General features: G+C 36.4%; 1 protein-coding gene across 4 annotated transcripts in view; it reads right to left on the bottom strand.

The window, feature by feature from the left end:
- The window catches only part of svilc (supervillin c), a 40,825-nt gene that overhangs the window by 25,802 nt on the left and 2,620 nt on the right, over positions 1 to 12,403 (bottom strand). For 2 of the 4 annotated variants that reach the window (XM_048196910.1, XM_048196916.1), the window contains exons 2-3: positions 4,462 to 4,980; positions 3,408 to 3,563 (exon numbers count right to left, since the gene is read on the bottom strand). In XM_048196910.1, coding sequence (XP_048052867.1) covers positions 3,408 to 3,563; positions 4,462 to 4,772 — 467 coding nt within the window. In that variant the 5' untranslated portion in view covers positions 4,773 to 4,980. The remainder of the gene's footprint in view (positions 1 to 3,407; positions 3,564 to 4,461; positions 4,981 to 12,403) is intronic. The other 2 variants (XM_048196924.1, XM_048196931.1) reach the window with 1 other exon arrangement.

Here is a 12,403-nt window from a genome sequence, read left to right on the forward strand (position 1 = left end):
CAGAACAGATGGTGGAAAGGAAGAATGTGTGTTTGTGAGGGAAAAAGAAGCAGAGAAAGAAGGATTGAGTCAAAGGAAAAGATTAGAAAATGACAGTACTACTTCTCAAAGCACACTGAAGATGGTAGAATGTTAGACAGCATCAATCACACTGTCACCATGGTGCCAATTAGCATTGTGTTAGCACCACAAAATGTGTCATATGATCCTTCAGAAATCATTCTGATATGATGATTTGATGCTCAAGAAACCTTTCTTAATATAACATTTCTTAATATTATCAATGTTGAAAACAGTTGTGCAGTTTAATATTATTGTGAAACTGTGATACAGTTTAATTTTTTATGATACTTCAATGAATTGAAAGTTTAAAATAACAGCATTTATTTGAAATAGAAATATTTTGTTATTTTATAAATGACTTTACTCTCACTTTTGATCAATTTAATGCATACTTGATGAATAAAAAGTAGTAATTTCTTTAAAAGAAAAATCGTAAGACCCCAAACTTTTGAATGATAGTGTATATACATTATAAGAATATATATCAGGGGTGGCTAATGCTGGTCCTGGAGAGCCTCAGTCCTGCAGAGTTTAGCTCCAACCCTGATAAAAACTCACCTGCCTATAGTTTTATAGCAACCTTTCAAACCTTGATTAGCTTTTTCAGGTGTGTTTGAATAGGGTTGGAGCTGAACTCTGCAGGACTGTGGCTCTCCAGGACCAGGGTTAGCCACCCCTAATATATATCATATACAGTGGGTACGGAAAGTATTCAGACCCCCTTAAATTTTTCACTCTTTGTTATATTGCAGCCATTTGCTAAAATCATTTAAGTTCATTTTTTTTTTCCTCATTAATGTAAACACAGCACCCCATATTGACAGAAAAACACAGAATTGTTGACATTTTTGCAGATTTATTAAAAAAGAAAAACTGAAATATCACATGGTCCTAAGTATTCAGACCCTTTGCTGTGACACTCATATATTTAACTCAGGTGCTGTCCATTTCTTCTGATCATCCTTGAGATGGTTCTACACCATCATTTGAGTCCAGCTGTGTTTGATTATACTGATTGGACTTGATTAGGAAAGCCACACACCTGTCTATATAAGACCTTACAGCTCACAGTGCATGTCAGAGCAAATGAGAATCATGAGGTCAAAGGAACTGCCTGAAGAGCTCAGAGACAGAATTGTGGCAAGGCACAGATCTGGCCAAGGTTTAAAAAAAAATCTGCTGCACTTAAGGTTCCTAAGAGCACAGTGGCCTCCATAATCCTTAAACGGAAGACATTTGGGACGACCAGAACCCTTCCTAGAGCTGGCCATCCGGCCAAACTGGGCTATCAGGGGAGAAGAGCCTTGGTGAGAGAGGTGAAGAAGAACCCAAAGATCACTGTGGCTGAGCTGCAGAGATGCAGTCGGGAGATGGGAGAAAGTTGTAGAAAGTCAACCATCACCGCAGCCCTCCACCAGTCGGGGCTTTATGGCAGAGTGGCCCGACGGAAGCCTCTCCTCAGTGCAAGACACATGAAAGCCCGCATGGAGTTTGCTAAAAAAATACCTGAAGGACTCCAAGATGGTGAGAAATAAGATTCTCTGGTCTGATGAGACCAAGATAGAACTTTCTGGCCTTAATTCTAAGCGGTATGTGTGGAGAAAACCAGGCACTGCTCATCACCTGTCCAATACAGTCCCAACAGTGAAGCATGGTGGTGGCAGCATCATGCTGTGGGGGTGTTTTTCAGCTGCAGGGACAGGATGACTGGTTGCAATCGAGGGAAAGATGAATGCGGCCATGTACAGAGATATCCTGGACGAAAACTTTCTCCAGAGTGCTCAGGACCTCAGACTGGGCCGAAGGTTTACCTTCCAACAAGACAATGACCCTAAGCACACAGCTAAAATAACGAAGGAGTGGCTTCACAACAACTCCGTGAATGTTCTTGAATGGCCCAGCCAGAGCCCTGACTTAAACCCAATTGAGCATCTCTGGAGAGACCTAAAAATGGCTGTCCACCAACGTTTACCATCCAACCTGACAGAACTGGAGAGGATCTGCAAGGAGGAATGGCAGAGGATCCCCAAATCTAGGTGTGAAAAACTTGTTGCATCTTCCCAAAAAGACTCATGGCTGTATTAGATCAAAAGGGTGCTTCTACTAAATACTGAGCAAAGGATCCGAATACTTAAGACCATGTGATATTTCAGTTTTTCTTTTTTAATAAATCTGCAAAAATGTCAACAATTCTGTGTTTTTCTGTCAATATGGGGTGCTGTGTGTACATTAATGAGGAAAAAAATGAACATAAATGATTTTAGCAAATGGCTGCAATATAACAAAGAGTGAAAAATTTAAGGGGGTCTGAATACTTTCCGTACCCACTGTAGATAAAAAAAAATAAAACAAAATAAGTTATTATTAAATTATTAGGCTGTTGTGAATATGAAAATGTGTATCTAAGTGCATTTTTGTAGCAAATTAGAAATAAGTGGATACTTAAAGGTACACTATGTAACTTTTTTGTTCAAAATTAACAAAATTTAAATAACAAGCCAATACATCATCAAACCTTGTCTTACCCTGTTACACTATGGTAAGCTTATTATAAGTATTTATATTGTAGACCTAGCATGATGGTGGTCACCAGAAATTATGCATTTCTCGTCATATCTGTAAATAGAGAAATGTTACTTTGAGGTGTGTATGGTGTGAGAGTGGCAGAGTTTAGTCAAAACAAGCAGGAAAGGTTGACATGAAGCATGTTAAATTGCGAACCTCCAGATAATCAAACGTTTCTAAAAAATCACTGATTTGAGGAGAGTCTCCTGGGAAAAAGAGAATGTGACAGAGTTCGTAATAAAACAAGAATCAACATTGGCTTGGCTTTTCGGAGACGGGTGAGTAAGGCATTTTTTTGAACAGATAAACTACCATATGTAGCTCTCGTTGATTGTAAAGCATTATCTATTGTGAATGGTGATTTCATTATGGTTGTTGTACTGCTGTGCTGGAATTTATTTTCAAGGAAGTACAGTGCCTATTAATGGGTAAAGCTACAGTAACATCTTCAGCTGGTCGGCTTGAGATCCTTTTTTATCTAAACTGATTATATCTCTTAAGCTTTATAGCATTATTAGCAGTAGGACAATCTTATTCATCCACACAGTCACGCAGATCCGACGCACAACCAAAACAATGTTGTACCGCAAAATGCATGCAGTTTTGTTTTTTAACTATTAGAGGGCCAAAAGTTACATAGTGTACCTTTAATGAAATATCATTATTATGCAGAATAGAGGTGTTAGAGTTAGCAATGGCCAGATAAATGAAAATGTTTGCCTGTGGCAATACAAACAGAATGAAGCAGGAAATGAGCACACACACTGAGGTGTCCCTACACTCTATTAGACGGAGCTGGGCTCGAGGTTTGCTGTAGAAGAGCGCTCTTCAGCTGGCCTACTGATACATGAGTGTGTAACTGGGGTGTGTCAGGGGTTGAGGGCCCATGGGAGTCTGGAGTGTTTTCCCCATCCACTGTACCCAACAAACATTCCCTGGAGAGGGTTATGGAGAGAGGCAGAAGACTTCAACTACAGAGAAGAACTGGAGGAAATAAAGTGTGCAAGGCATAGACATGCACAGGAGGGATGGTGCAGATATAGAGAATAACGAAAGTAAAGCCTAAAAAATGTATACACTCAAAAAATATTTAGGCTTAAATCTAAGATTTATTTATTTGGCTTTTTGTCAGTCATGCATTAATGAAACAGGTAAGATTTCACAGTAAACTGAATGTGTACACACAATAACCAGCCTTATATATTTATCAATAAATCCAATTTGTTTCAATCTCATGCATTTTGACTAATTTAATATAGCTTGTTCCACAGCTAGCCATGTTTTAACCTTAGTTTTTAACTGTATAAATTGAATTATTTTTACAATGAACAGATTTGTGCTGATTCTAAGCATTTGTGCATTTTGAAAATAAATATTTAGATACAATAAAATACAAAGATGCAAATAGTTAATAATAAACTATGCCATGATTTTTTAAGTGTAGAAATATTACCTGTTTCTTACCAGTTTCATTTATGCATGACTGACAAATATCCATCACATTCAGTTTATTAGCTTATGTATGTTAAATTTGTGTAATCCAAATGGATGGAAATATTATATGTAATTCAAATACATAAATCTTAAATTTAGGCCTATTTTTGTACAGGGAAATTTAGTAGAATTTTTATTTTGGGAGGATTAGAATATATCCAAAGCCAGAAGTCCTGAGAGATCTTGTGAATATCTGCACAGGATTTTATCCATAACGCCCTCATAATACATAATGCCTACTTTATGTCCACAGGAATGTGTTTTAAGAAAGTAATTAGGATGAATTTTGAGAGAAATGAAGCAAATCTTTGCATACTCTAAAGCCTCATTAAAGCTCACCTGTTTTGGTGTGTGTTCTCTCCACTGGCGTTCACCTTACATCCATTGGAGATCATTGCAGGAACAGGCCGTTCTTCTAGTGGTGTTCGTCCATTCCTCCCCATCCCTCCATTCATTCCTCCTGAAACAGACTTATCCACATAGGTAGAGTCACGGACACCGCGTCCTTCCCTCTCTCTTCTCGACCACTTAGATGGAAGCTCCTCTTCCTGGCTGCCGTAACGTTCAGCCAGTTCTCGCCGTCTCTCTGCTTTGTAGCGAGCTATCCGCTCTGCTCTGGACTCCTGGGCTACATTTTCCATTTTGTCCATATCATCAACTCCTGTTTTGTCACTTTGTTTGGATGTTTGAAGCAGGCAAATTATTACTGGAGTATGATCAAGATGACACCTCAATTTTGAAAACAAGGGTGGAGTCACAACCGGAGAAATGTTTGATTGATCAGAAGCTCAAATTACAGCAGGTTCCTGTGATAATATGTTTGTGTACCATCCTGATCACTTCCCCGAGGACATGGCACTGTTGAAAAGCAAATGAAAGAATTCTTGGTTAAAACAGACATATTCATCCGCTTGACATACAGAGGTGTCAGGTATCTATAGATAAACGGGAGAACAGGAAAATACCTTCATTCAACAATCAACACCCATATATTTAGACTGTTTAATTATAATTTCTACCTGCAAACCTGCAAAATTAGCATTTACCTTTCCTATTTATCAGTGTAAGTGTACTCCATGACCTACTTTATTAAGCTTCTGCATTTGGGAAACTCCTCTTGCAGTGACACTCTACACCTCTGAAGTGCAGCTCAACTCAGCAGTCTTTTTAAGGCAAGCCATTCATCAGACAAGCTGATCCATCAACACCAACACAGATGTACTTTAGTAGGCCTATATTTTAGTCTCAGCGGAATTATTAGTATTGGCATACTACGACACATTTAAGTAAATAACACAAGTCAAACAGTAATACAATAACAATTGCCAAACACACAAAAATTATTCCTATTTAAGTTTTTGTGCTACAAAGAATGGGCAATACTGCATAAAAGATTAAACTGAACAATGCTTGTTTATTGTGTCTCAGATCTTTTCATTTTGAAAGACCCCAATGACCTTTCAGTAGCTCCAAAAATATACACTGTATTCATCAGGGATGCATTTATTTGATCAAAAATACAGTAAAAACAGTAATATTGTAAAATTTTATTACAATTTAAAAGGATGGTTTTCTATTATAATATACTTTAAAATATAATTTATGTCTGTGATGCAAAGCTGAATTTTCAGCATCATTACTCCAGTCTTCAGTGTCACATGATCCTTCAGAAATCATTCTAATATGATGATTTGATGCTCAAGAAACATTTATCATTATTATTATTATTATTATCATTGTTGAAAACAGTTGTGCTCCTTAATATTTTAGTAGAAACCTTGATACATTATATCAGGATTCTCTGTTGAAAAGAAAGCAACATTTATTTGAAACAGAATGTACTACAGCTTAATGTCCTTGACTAATAAAATTATTATTTTTAATAATTCCTGCTAATTATTATCTTTTTGGATTTTTGCTGCTTGTTTTACTCTATTGGATAGTGCTGATGATTCAGATGTTGATGGTCAGAGAAACATGTTTTAAAGGAAAACTATAATTCAGTTTAGAAATTAGTATTATTGTTTATTTTTATGCTTCTCTGCATCATTTCTGAACAATAACATGAGGAACCTGAAGAACAAGTGGAGCAAATGCATCTGGTGTGAATACAGACTGTAAGCCATAATCTTGTTAGTCACACTCTGCTGTAATGCATGAAATTACCCAAACAGGGCCAGTCAGAACATGCCTTCCTAAATTATCATTCATGACTCTACATATGTGGTTACCTAGTCACCAAGCTGCCATAACAACACAAACACAGCTTTACTCATACATAAATAATGACATCACCATCTTATCACCCATATACAACATGGACCTGGCATGTGGACGATGGTCAACCCATGGGAGCCCTCCAAGAGAGCTGCATCAAAGAGGAGCTATGAGTGTGTGTGTGTGTGTGTGTGTGTGTGTGTGTGTGTGTGTGTGTGTGTGTGTGTGTGTGTGTGTGTGTGTGTGTGTGTGTGTAGGGGGGTCCTCTCCTCCTAAATAAGCAAACTGTAAGCATCAGCATTCTGCCAGATCCGCTCACAACTGAAACACAATAGCCTCAATATAACAACAGAGCAAAGATCCAGCAGTACTACAGCAGAGAGAGGGGTACAACTTCACTCAGTGAGCCTTATATGGTGTTTCAGGAGCACAAAGCAGAGTCTGAGCTCTCAAATCTACAGCAGTAGTTTAATGAAGAATCAGTTTCCATGATGAAAATAGTTCTTTGAGGAACTTACAAAATAGACATAAGTTCCTCCAAGAACTCGAAATACTGTCATATGTTAATACTGGAAATTACAGGTTGATATATTTAACTCTGATATCACAAAGTTCAAAGAACAAGTCAATTCTGCAATTCAAGACTGCATCATTTATGGATCATCCGACTGTCATCCTGGTACAACTAAACAGCTGGCCTACATATAAATGCAGATAAATAATATACAAGTCAGTAATTCTAATGCTATTTTGACACACACACACACACACACACACACATATAAAACAATATACACACACATATAAGACAAAACAATAGCTGAATTTATTAAAATAACCCCATTCATAAGTATGTGAACCATTGATTCTCAATACTGTGTGTGGTTACCTGATGATCTACGACTGCTTTTATGTTTTGTGATGGTTGTTCATGAGTCTCTTGTTTGTCCTGAGCAGTTAAACTGAGCTCTGTTCTTCAGAAAAATCCTCCAGCTCCTGACGATTCATCAGTTTTCAAGCATTTTTGTATATTTGAACCCTTTCCAGCAGTGGCTGTATGATTTTGAGATCTGTGTTTTCATACTGAGGACAACTGAGGGACTCAAACTCAACTATTACAAAAGGTTCAAACATTCACTGATGCTCCAGAAGGAAACACGATGCATTAAGAGTCGGGGTGTGAAAACTTTTGAACAGGATGAAGATGTCACAATTTTTCTTATTTTGTTTAAATATCTTTGTTTTTCATTTAGTACTGCCCTTCGGAACCAACAGAAGACACTTGCATGTTTCCCGGCAGAAAAATCAAGTACAATTTACCTTGATATTTGAATTCAAAAGTTTTCACCCCTCGGTGCAAACTCAAATATGCAAAAATGCTTGAAAACTGATGAATCTGCAGGAGCTGGAGGATTTTTCTGAAGAACAGAGCTCAGTTTAACTGCTCAGGACAAACAAGAGACTCATGAACAACCATCACAAAACATAAAAACAGTCGTAGATCATCAGGTAACCACACACAGTATTGAGAATCAATGTTCACATACTTATGAATGGGGTTATTTTAATAAATTCAGCTATTTTTTGTCTTGTGAACTAAATGCAAACATCTTTTATGTAAAATATCTTACTCAGGACAGTACTAAACAAAAAATAACATGCATTTTTTATTATCCCTCTTATTTTATTAAAATAATTCTCATTCATTTTCACAGATTCTGCAAGGGGTTCACATACTTTTTCATGCCACTGTATATATATATATATATATATATATATATATATATATATATATATATATATATACAGTCCAAAAGTTTGGAACCACTAAGATTTTTAATGTTTTTAAAAGAAGTTTCGTCTGCTCACCAAGGCTACATTTATTTAATTAAAAATACAGTAAAAAACTGAAATATTTTGAAATATTATTACAATTTAAAATAACTATTTTCTATTTGAATATATTTCACAAAGGAATTTATTCCTGTGATGCAAAGCTGAATTTTCAGCATCGTTACTCCAGTCTTCAGTGTCACATGATCCTTCAGAAATCATTCTAATATGATGATCTGCTGCTCAAGAAACATTTAATGTGTACAATTGTACAAAATATTTTTGTATTTGTATTTTGAAGCTTTGTATTTCAGATAAATGCTGTTCTTTTGAACTTTCTATTCATCAAGGAATCCTGAAAAAAAAAAGTACACAACTGTTTTCAACATTGAAAATAATCATAAATGTTTACTGAGCAGCAAATCAGCATATTAGAATGATTTCTGAAGGATCATGTGACACTGAAGACTGGAGTAACGATGCTGAAAATTCAGCTTTGCATCACAGGAATAAATTACTTTGTTAAAATATATTTAAATTGTACACAGTTATTTTAAATTGTAATAATATTTCACAATATTACTGTTTTTTACTGTATTTTTAATTAAATAAATGTAGCCTTGGTGAGCAGACGAAACTTCTTTTAAAAACATTAAAAATCTTAGTGGTTCCAAACTTTTGGACTGTACTGTATATATATATGATATAAAAAGGCTAATATTAGTTTAAACCTCTCAACAGACTTTTAATGCAATACTGAACCGGATCTTCAGCAACAATATCCTCTCTACAGGGAGCATGTGAGTCAGGTCTCATCTGAGAGTGACTTTCCTGAGAGATTTAACAAGCTTAGCCATGTCACGAGTCTCACGACCCCTGATAAGAGTCTCAAATCAGGAGAGCACACAGTACAGTAAGTGACAAAATCAAAAAGTGTATGCTGATTTTAAACATCTAAATAAATATTTATAAATCTATTAATATTTTTGTAAAACATAAAAAATATTTGAATGTGCATGTGGCAACATCTGTGTTGTCATCTATTTAACTTACAAAAAAATGTATTTTATAAGTGGCTATAAAAGTGCTTAACTTATCACTGCAGGCTGTCAGTTTGGCACCACTTTGATTTTACTTAAAACTTAGATTTTATTTATTTTTGTGTGCGTAATGTAACAGTGTCCTTTTTGATGACACCCAAAACCTCCACAGCATCCAGCAACAAAACAAGGTGGTTACACTAGAGACATTATGATGAGAGAGTCAGAGAGACAGAGCGAGTCACGTGAGAGAGGGAGTTTGAGGATACAGGATGGAAAGGCGCTGTAGTAGCTGGTTGACGTTTGGGATCAGTTAGACTCATCAGTCCTTAATCCGGTAACTCTATCTGACATGGACATGTGCTGAGCACAGACATACGCAAACAAACACACACACATAGACGGCAGCATTCACGATTCACTAGTTGTGACTGAGGTATTCTCAGCACACGCTACTTATCTTGCTTAACAGCTGTTGGATTAATTGTACTACAGCTAGCTTATGGCAGGTGTGTTTTCTTGTTTTCTTGTGGCTGATTCACAACAATCCAGCTGCATTAAGATTAAGTCTCATATAAGCTTGCGCCAGGAAAAGCAGGTAATACAAGATGCATTTGAGTACACCAATTAAATAGTTTATTAATCGCCAAAGGGTTTGTACTCATGTTGAAAAGAGAAACAGGAGCAGGTGAAATGCATTCAGTATGGTACACATCTTCAGATGTGCTTTAAATTATTGATTTATTCCTGGTTTTTGACACAATAATTAATCAGACAAAAATATATACTACTAATAATAATAATACTAAAAATAATGGTTGCAATTTTGTTTAATATTGTTATTATTATTAATAACAATAATGGTTCCTATTTTGTTTTGGGCTGCTGTCTAACTTAAAGTTGGCATGAAGCAAAAGATTGGTGGCATCACAAACCCCCAAATTTACATAAACTCTTGGGCTGCTTTAGAGAAGAGGAAGAGTTGTTGTAAGTAGAGAGTTGCTGCCATGCCGTCATTTTACGTCGGACTGCTTCACAAACGAGGGTCAATTCAACGCTGGATTTGCACAAAAGATTAACATGACGGCACATGCTAGTCGATGAGTTGAATCAACTCCACAGCAACTACATAAATTTATTCACTAACTATTCAGAAATGTCCAGTTTCATTCTAAAAGTTGTAACTTCTTCCTGAGTCTCTCCATCAGTGTCGACTCCGGTTTGAAAAATGTAAGGCTGAACACCGTTACTGACAATCGTTATTTTGGCTGCGTGAGATTCTCCAGCTTTGTTGTTGTTGAGCAACCAAAGCTTGAGCTGTTAAAGCTCCGCCCTCTTCTGGAAAGGGGGAAGGGAGCAGCAGCTCATTTGCATTTAAAGGGACACAGTGTTTTAAAGTGTTTTTGCTCACACCCAAATAGGGGCCAATTTGTCAAGCTATAATAAATGATCTGTGGGGTATTTTGAGCTGAAACTTCACAGACACATTCTGGGGACACCAGAAACTTTTTATTATTACATCTTGTTAAAAGGGGCATAATAGTTCCCCTTTAAATTGTTATGTAACATTAATGGCTGTTAATCAAAACATTACATTTATGCAAACACTATACTAAATAACTTCATTACATCAAAATCACATGAGCAAGAGTGTGTAATTGCCATATATCAGCACAGCACAATGCAGAAAATTCATTACATTCCAAAGTAAGAAAGAAATTACAGTAATTTCAATTTTATAATGGGTGCTTTTCTAAAACGAGACAGCAGCTTCAATTGCGTATGCGGTTGACCAATGCGACCTACGGAGGGCACAGCCTTTGAAATGAGTCACAGAGACAGTATGTTTCTGAACAAATTGGTTGAGTAAATGATTCAATGACTCATTCATGAAAACAGTTGATTTTTTTATTCATGAATGAATCAGCATTTTTGAACAAATGATTGAATGATTCAAATGAATCACTCATATAGACAGTAACTTGTCACCACCTACTAGCATAACAATGTAACCTGCAGAAAGAGTTAAGGGTGTGTTTACACTAGTAGTTCGGTTCTCTTAGTTATTTTGGTCTGGACACAGGCATTTGTATCTACTAACCTAAAGATACAAAAGGCTTTTAAGTTATATATTTTGCAGTTGAATTTACGAAGCATTTAAAACAATGCTGTGGGCTGGGCTAAATGCACTTGTTGTATGTGCATACATAACTCATAAAGAGCTTATAAAATGTGTAGGAGTCAAAACAGCACCAGGAATTCTTCCATTGCACACACAAATGAAGATGGCGTTTCCGACATCTGTACCGAACTGTAATGGGCAACAGAGCTCCCAAGACAAAAAGAATGTATGCTTGAGCATTTATCGTTTTTGGCATTTTGTGACATCACTTCTTGTTTTTGGTTCGTTTAGATGTCTTTGGTCCATGTTGAGTTCACATTTCGGTCGAGTTTGTTTGGAAGTGGACCGAGACCCACCTTTTCAGGGGTTTCGGTCTGCTTGTTTGGTGCACACCAAGGTTCAGATGGCAGCATTCACACTCATTTAAATGATCTACACTTACAGAGGAATTGGACAAGAGTTCGTTTTAATTGAACCAAACCTGCCAAGTGTGAACACACCCTTAAAATCTCCACCACTATTGTACAGACTGACAGTTTGTCTGGAACGAGCAACACAGACAAGCGGATTCAAACAGTCACAAATAACCAGAGTCACAAATAACTGTCACTGATAACCACAGAAAAGTATAAATAATGGTTCAAAAAATATAAAATAAAATAAATAAATATTAGTCAAAACGAATTACCTCAACAACAGACAAAACAATTGAATAGTTCAAAAACTAAATGCAAAAACTGCATCACATTGTTATTATGTGGGAATGACCAGCAAAACAATAAAAAAATTCAGATGTATTTTTGGACATATTAAAAGTTTGAAGATATTTTGTTCGCTATAAGACACTTTACTACAAGACACGTCCTATTACATGTCATTTAGCTCTGTTACATCACAAGGATTCAGAGTAAGAGCAAGTTCGTGGACTTACAGTTATAACCATTATGGGATTCCAGCACTTCTAGCCCCCATACTGAGCTATGATCAGGTAATGCAATGTCAAGGTTATTTTTAACACCATCATGACAGGCATGGTAATAGTCTTAGGACAAGAGGTAAACAGTTCAAC

This window comes from Megalobrama amblycephala, linkage group LG1 (genome assembly GCF_018812025.1).
Source record: "Megalobrama amblycephala isolate DHTTF-2021 linkage group LG1, ASM1881202v1, whole genome shotgun sequence".
Taxonomy (NCBI): Eukaryota; Metazoa; Chordata; class Actinopteri; order Cypriniformes; family Xenocyprididae; genus Megalobrama; species Megalobrama amblycephala.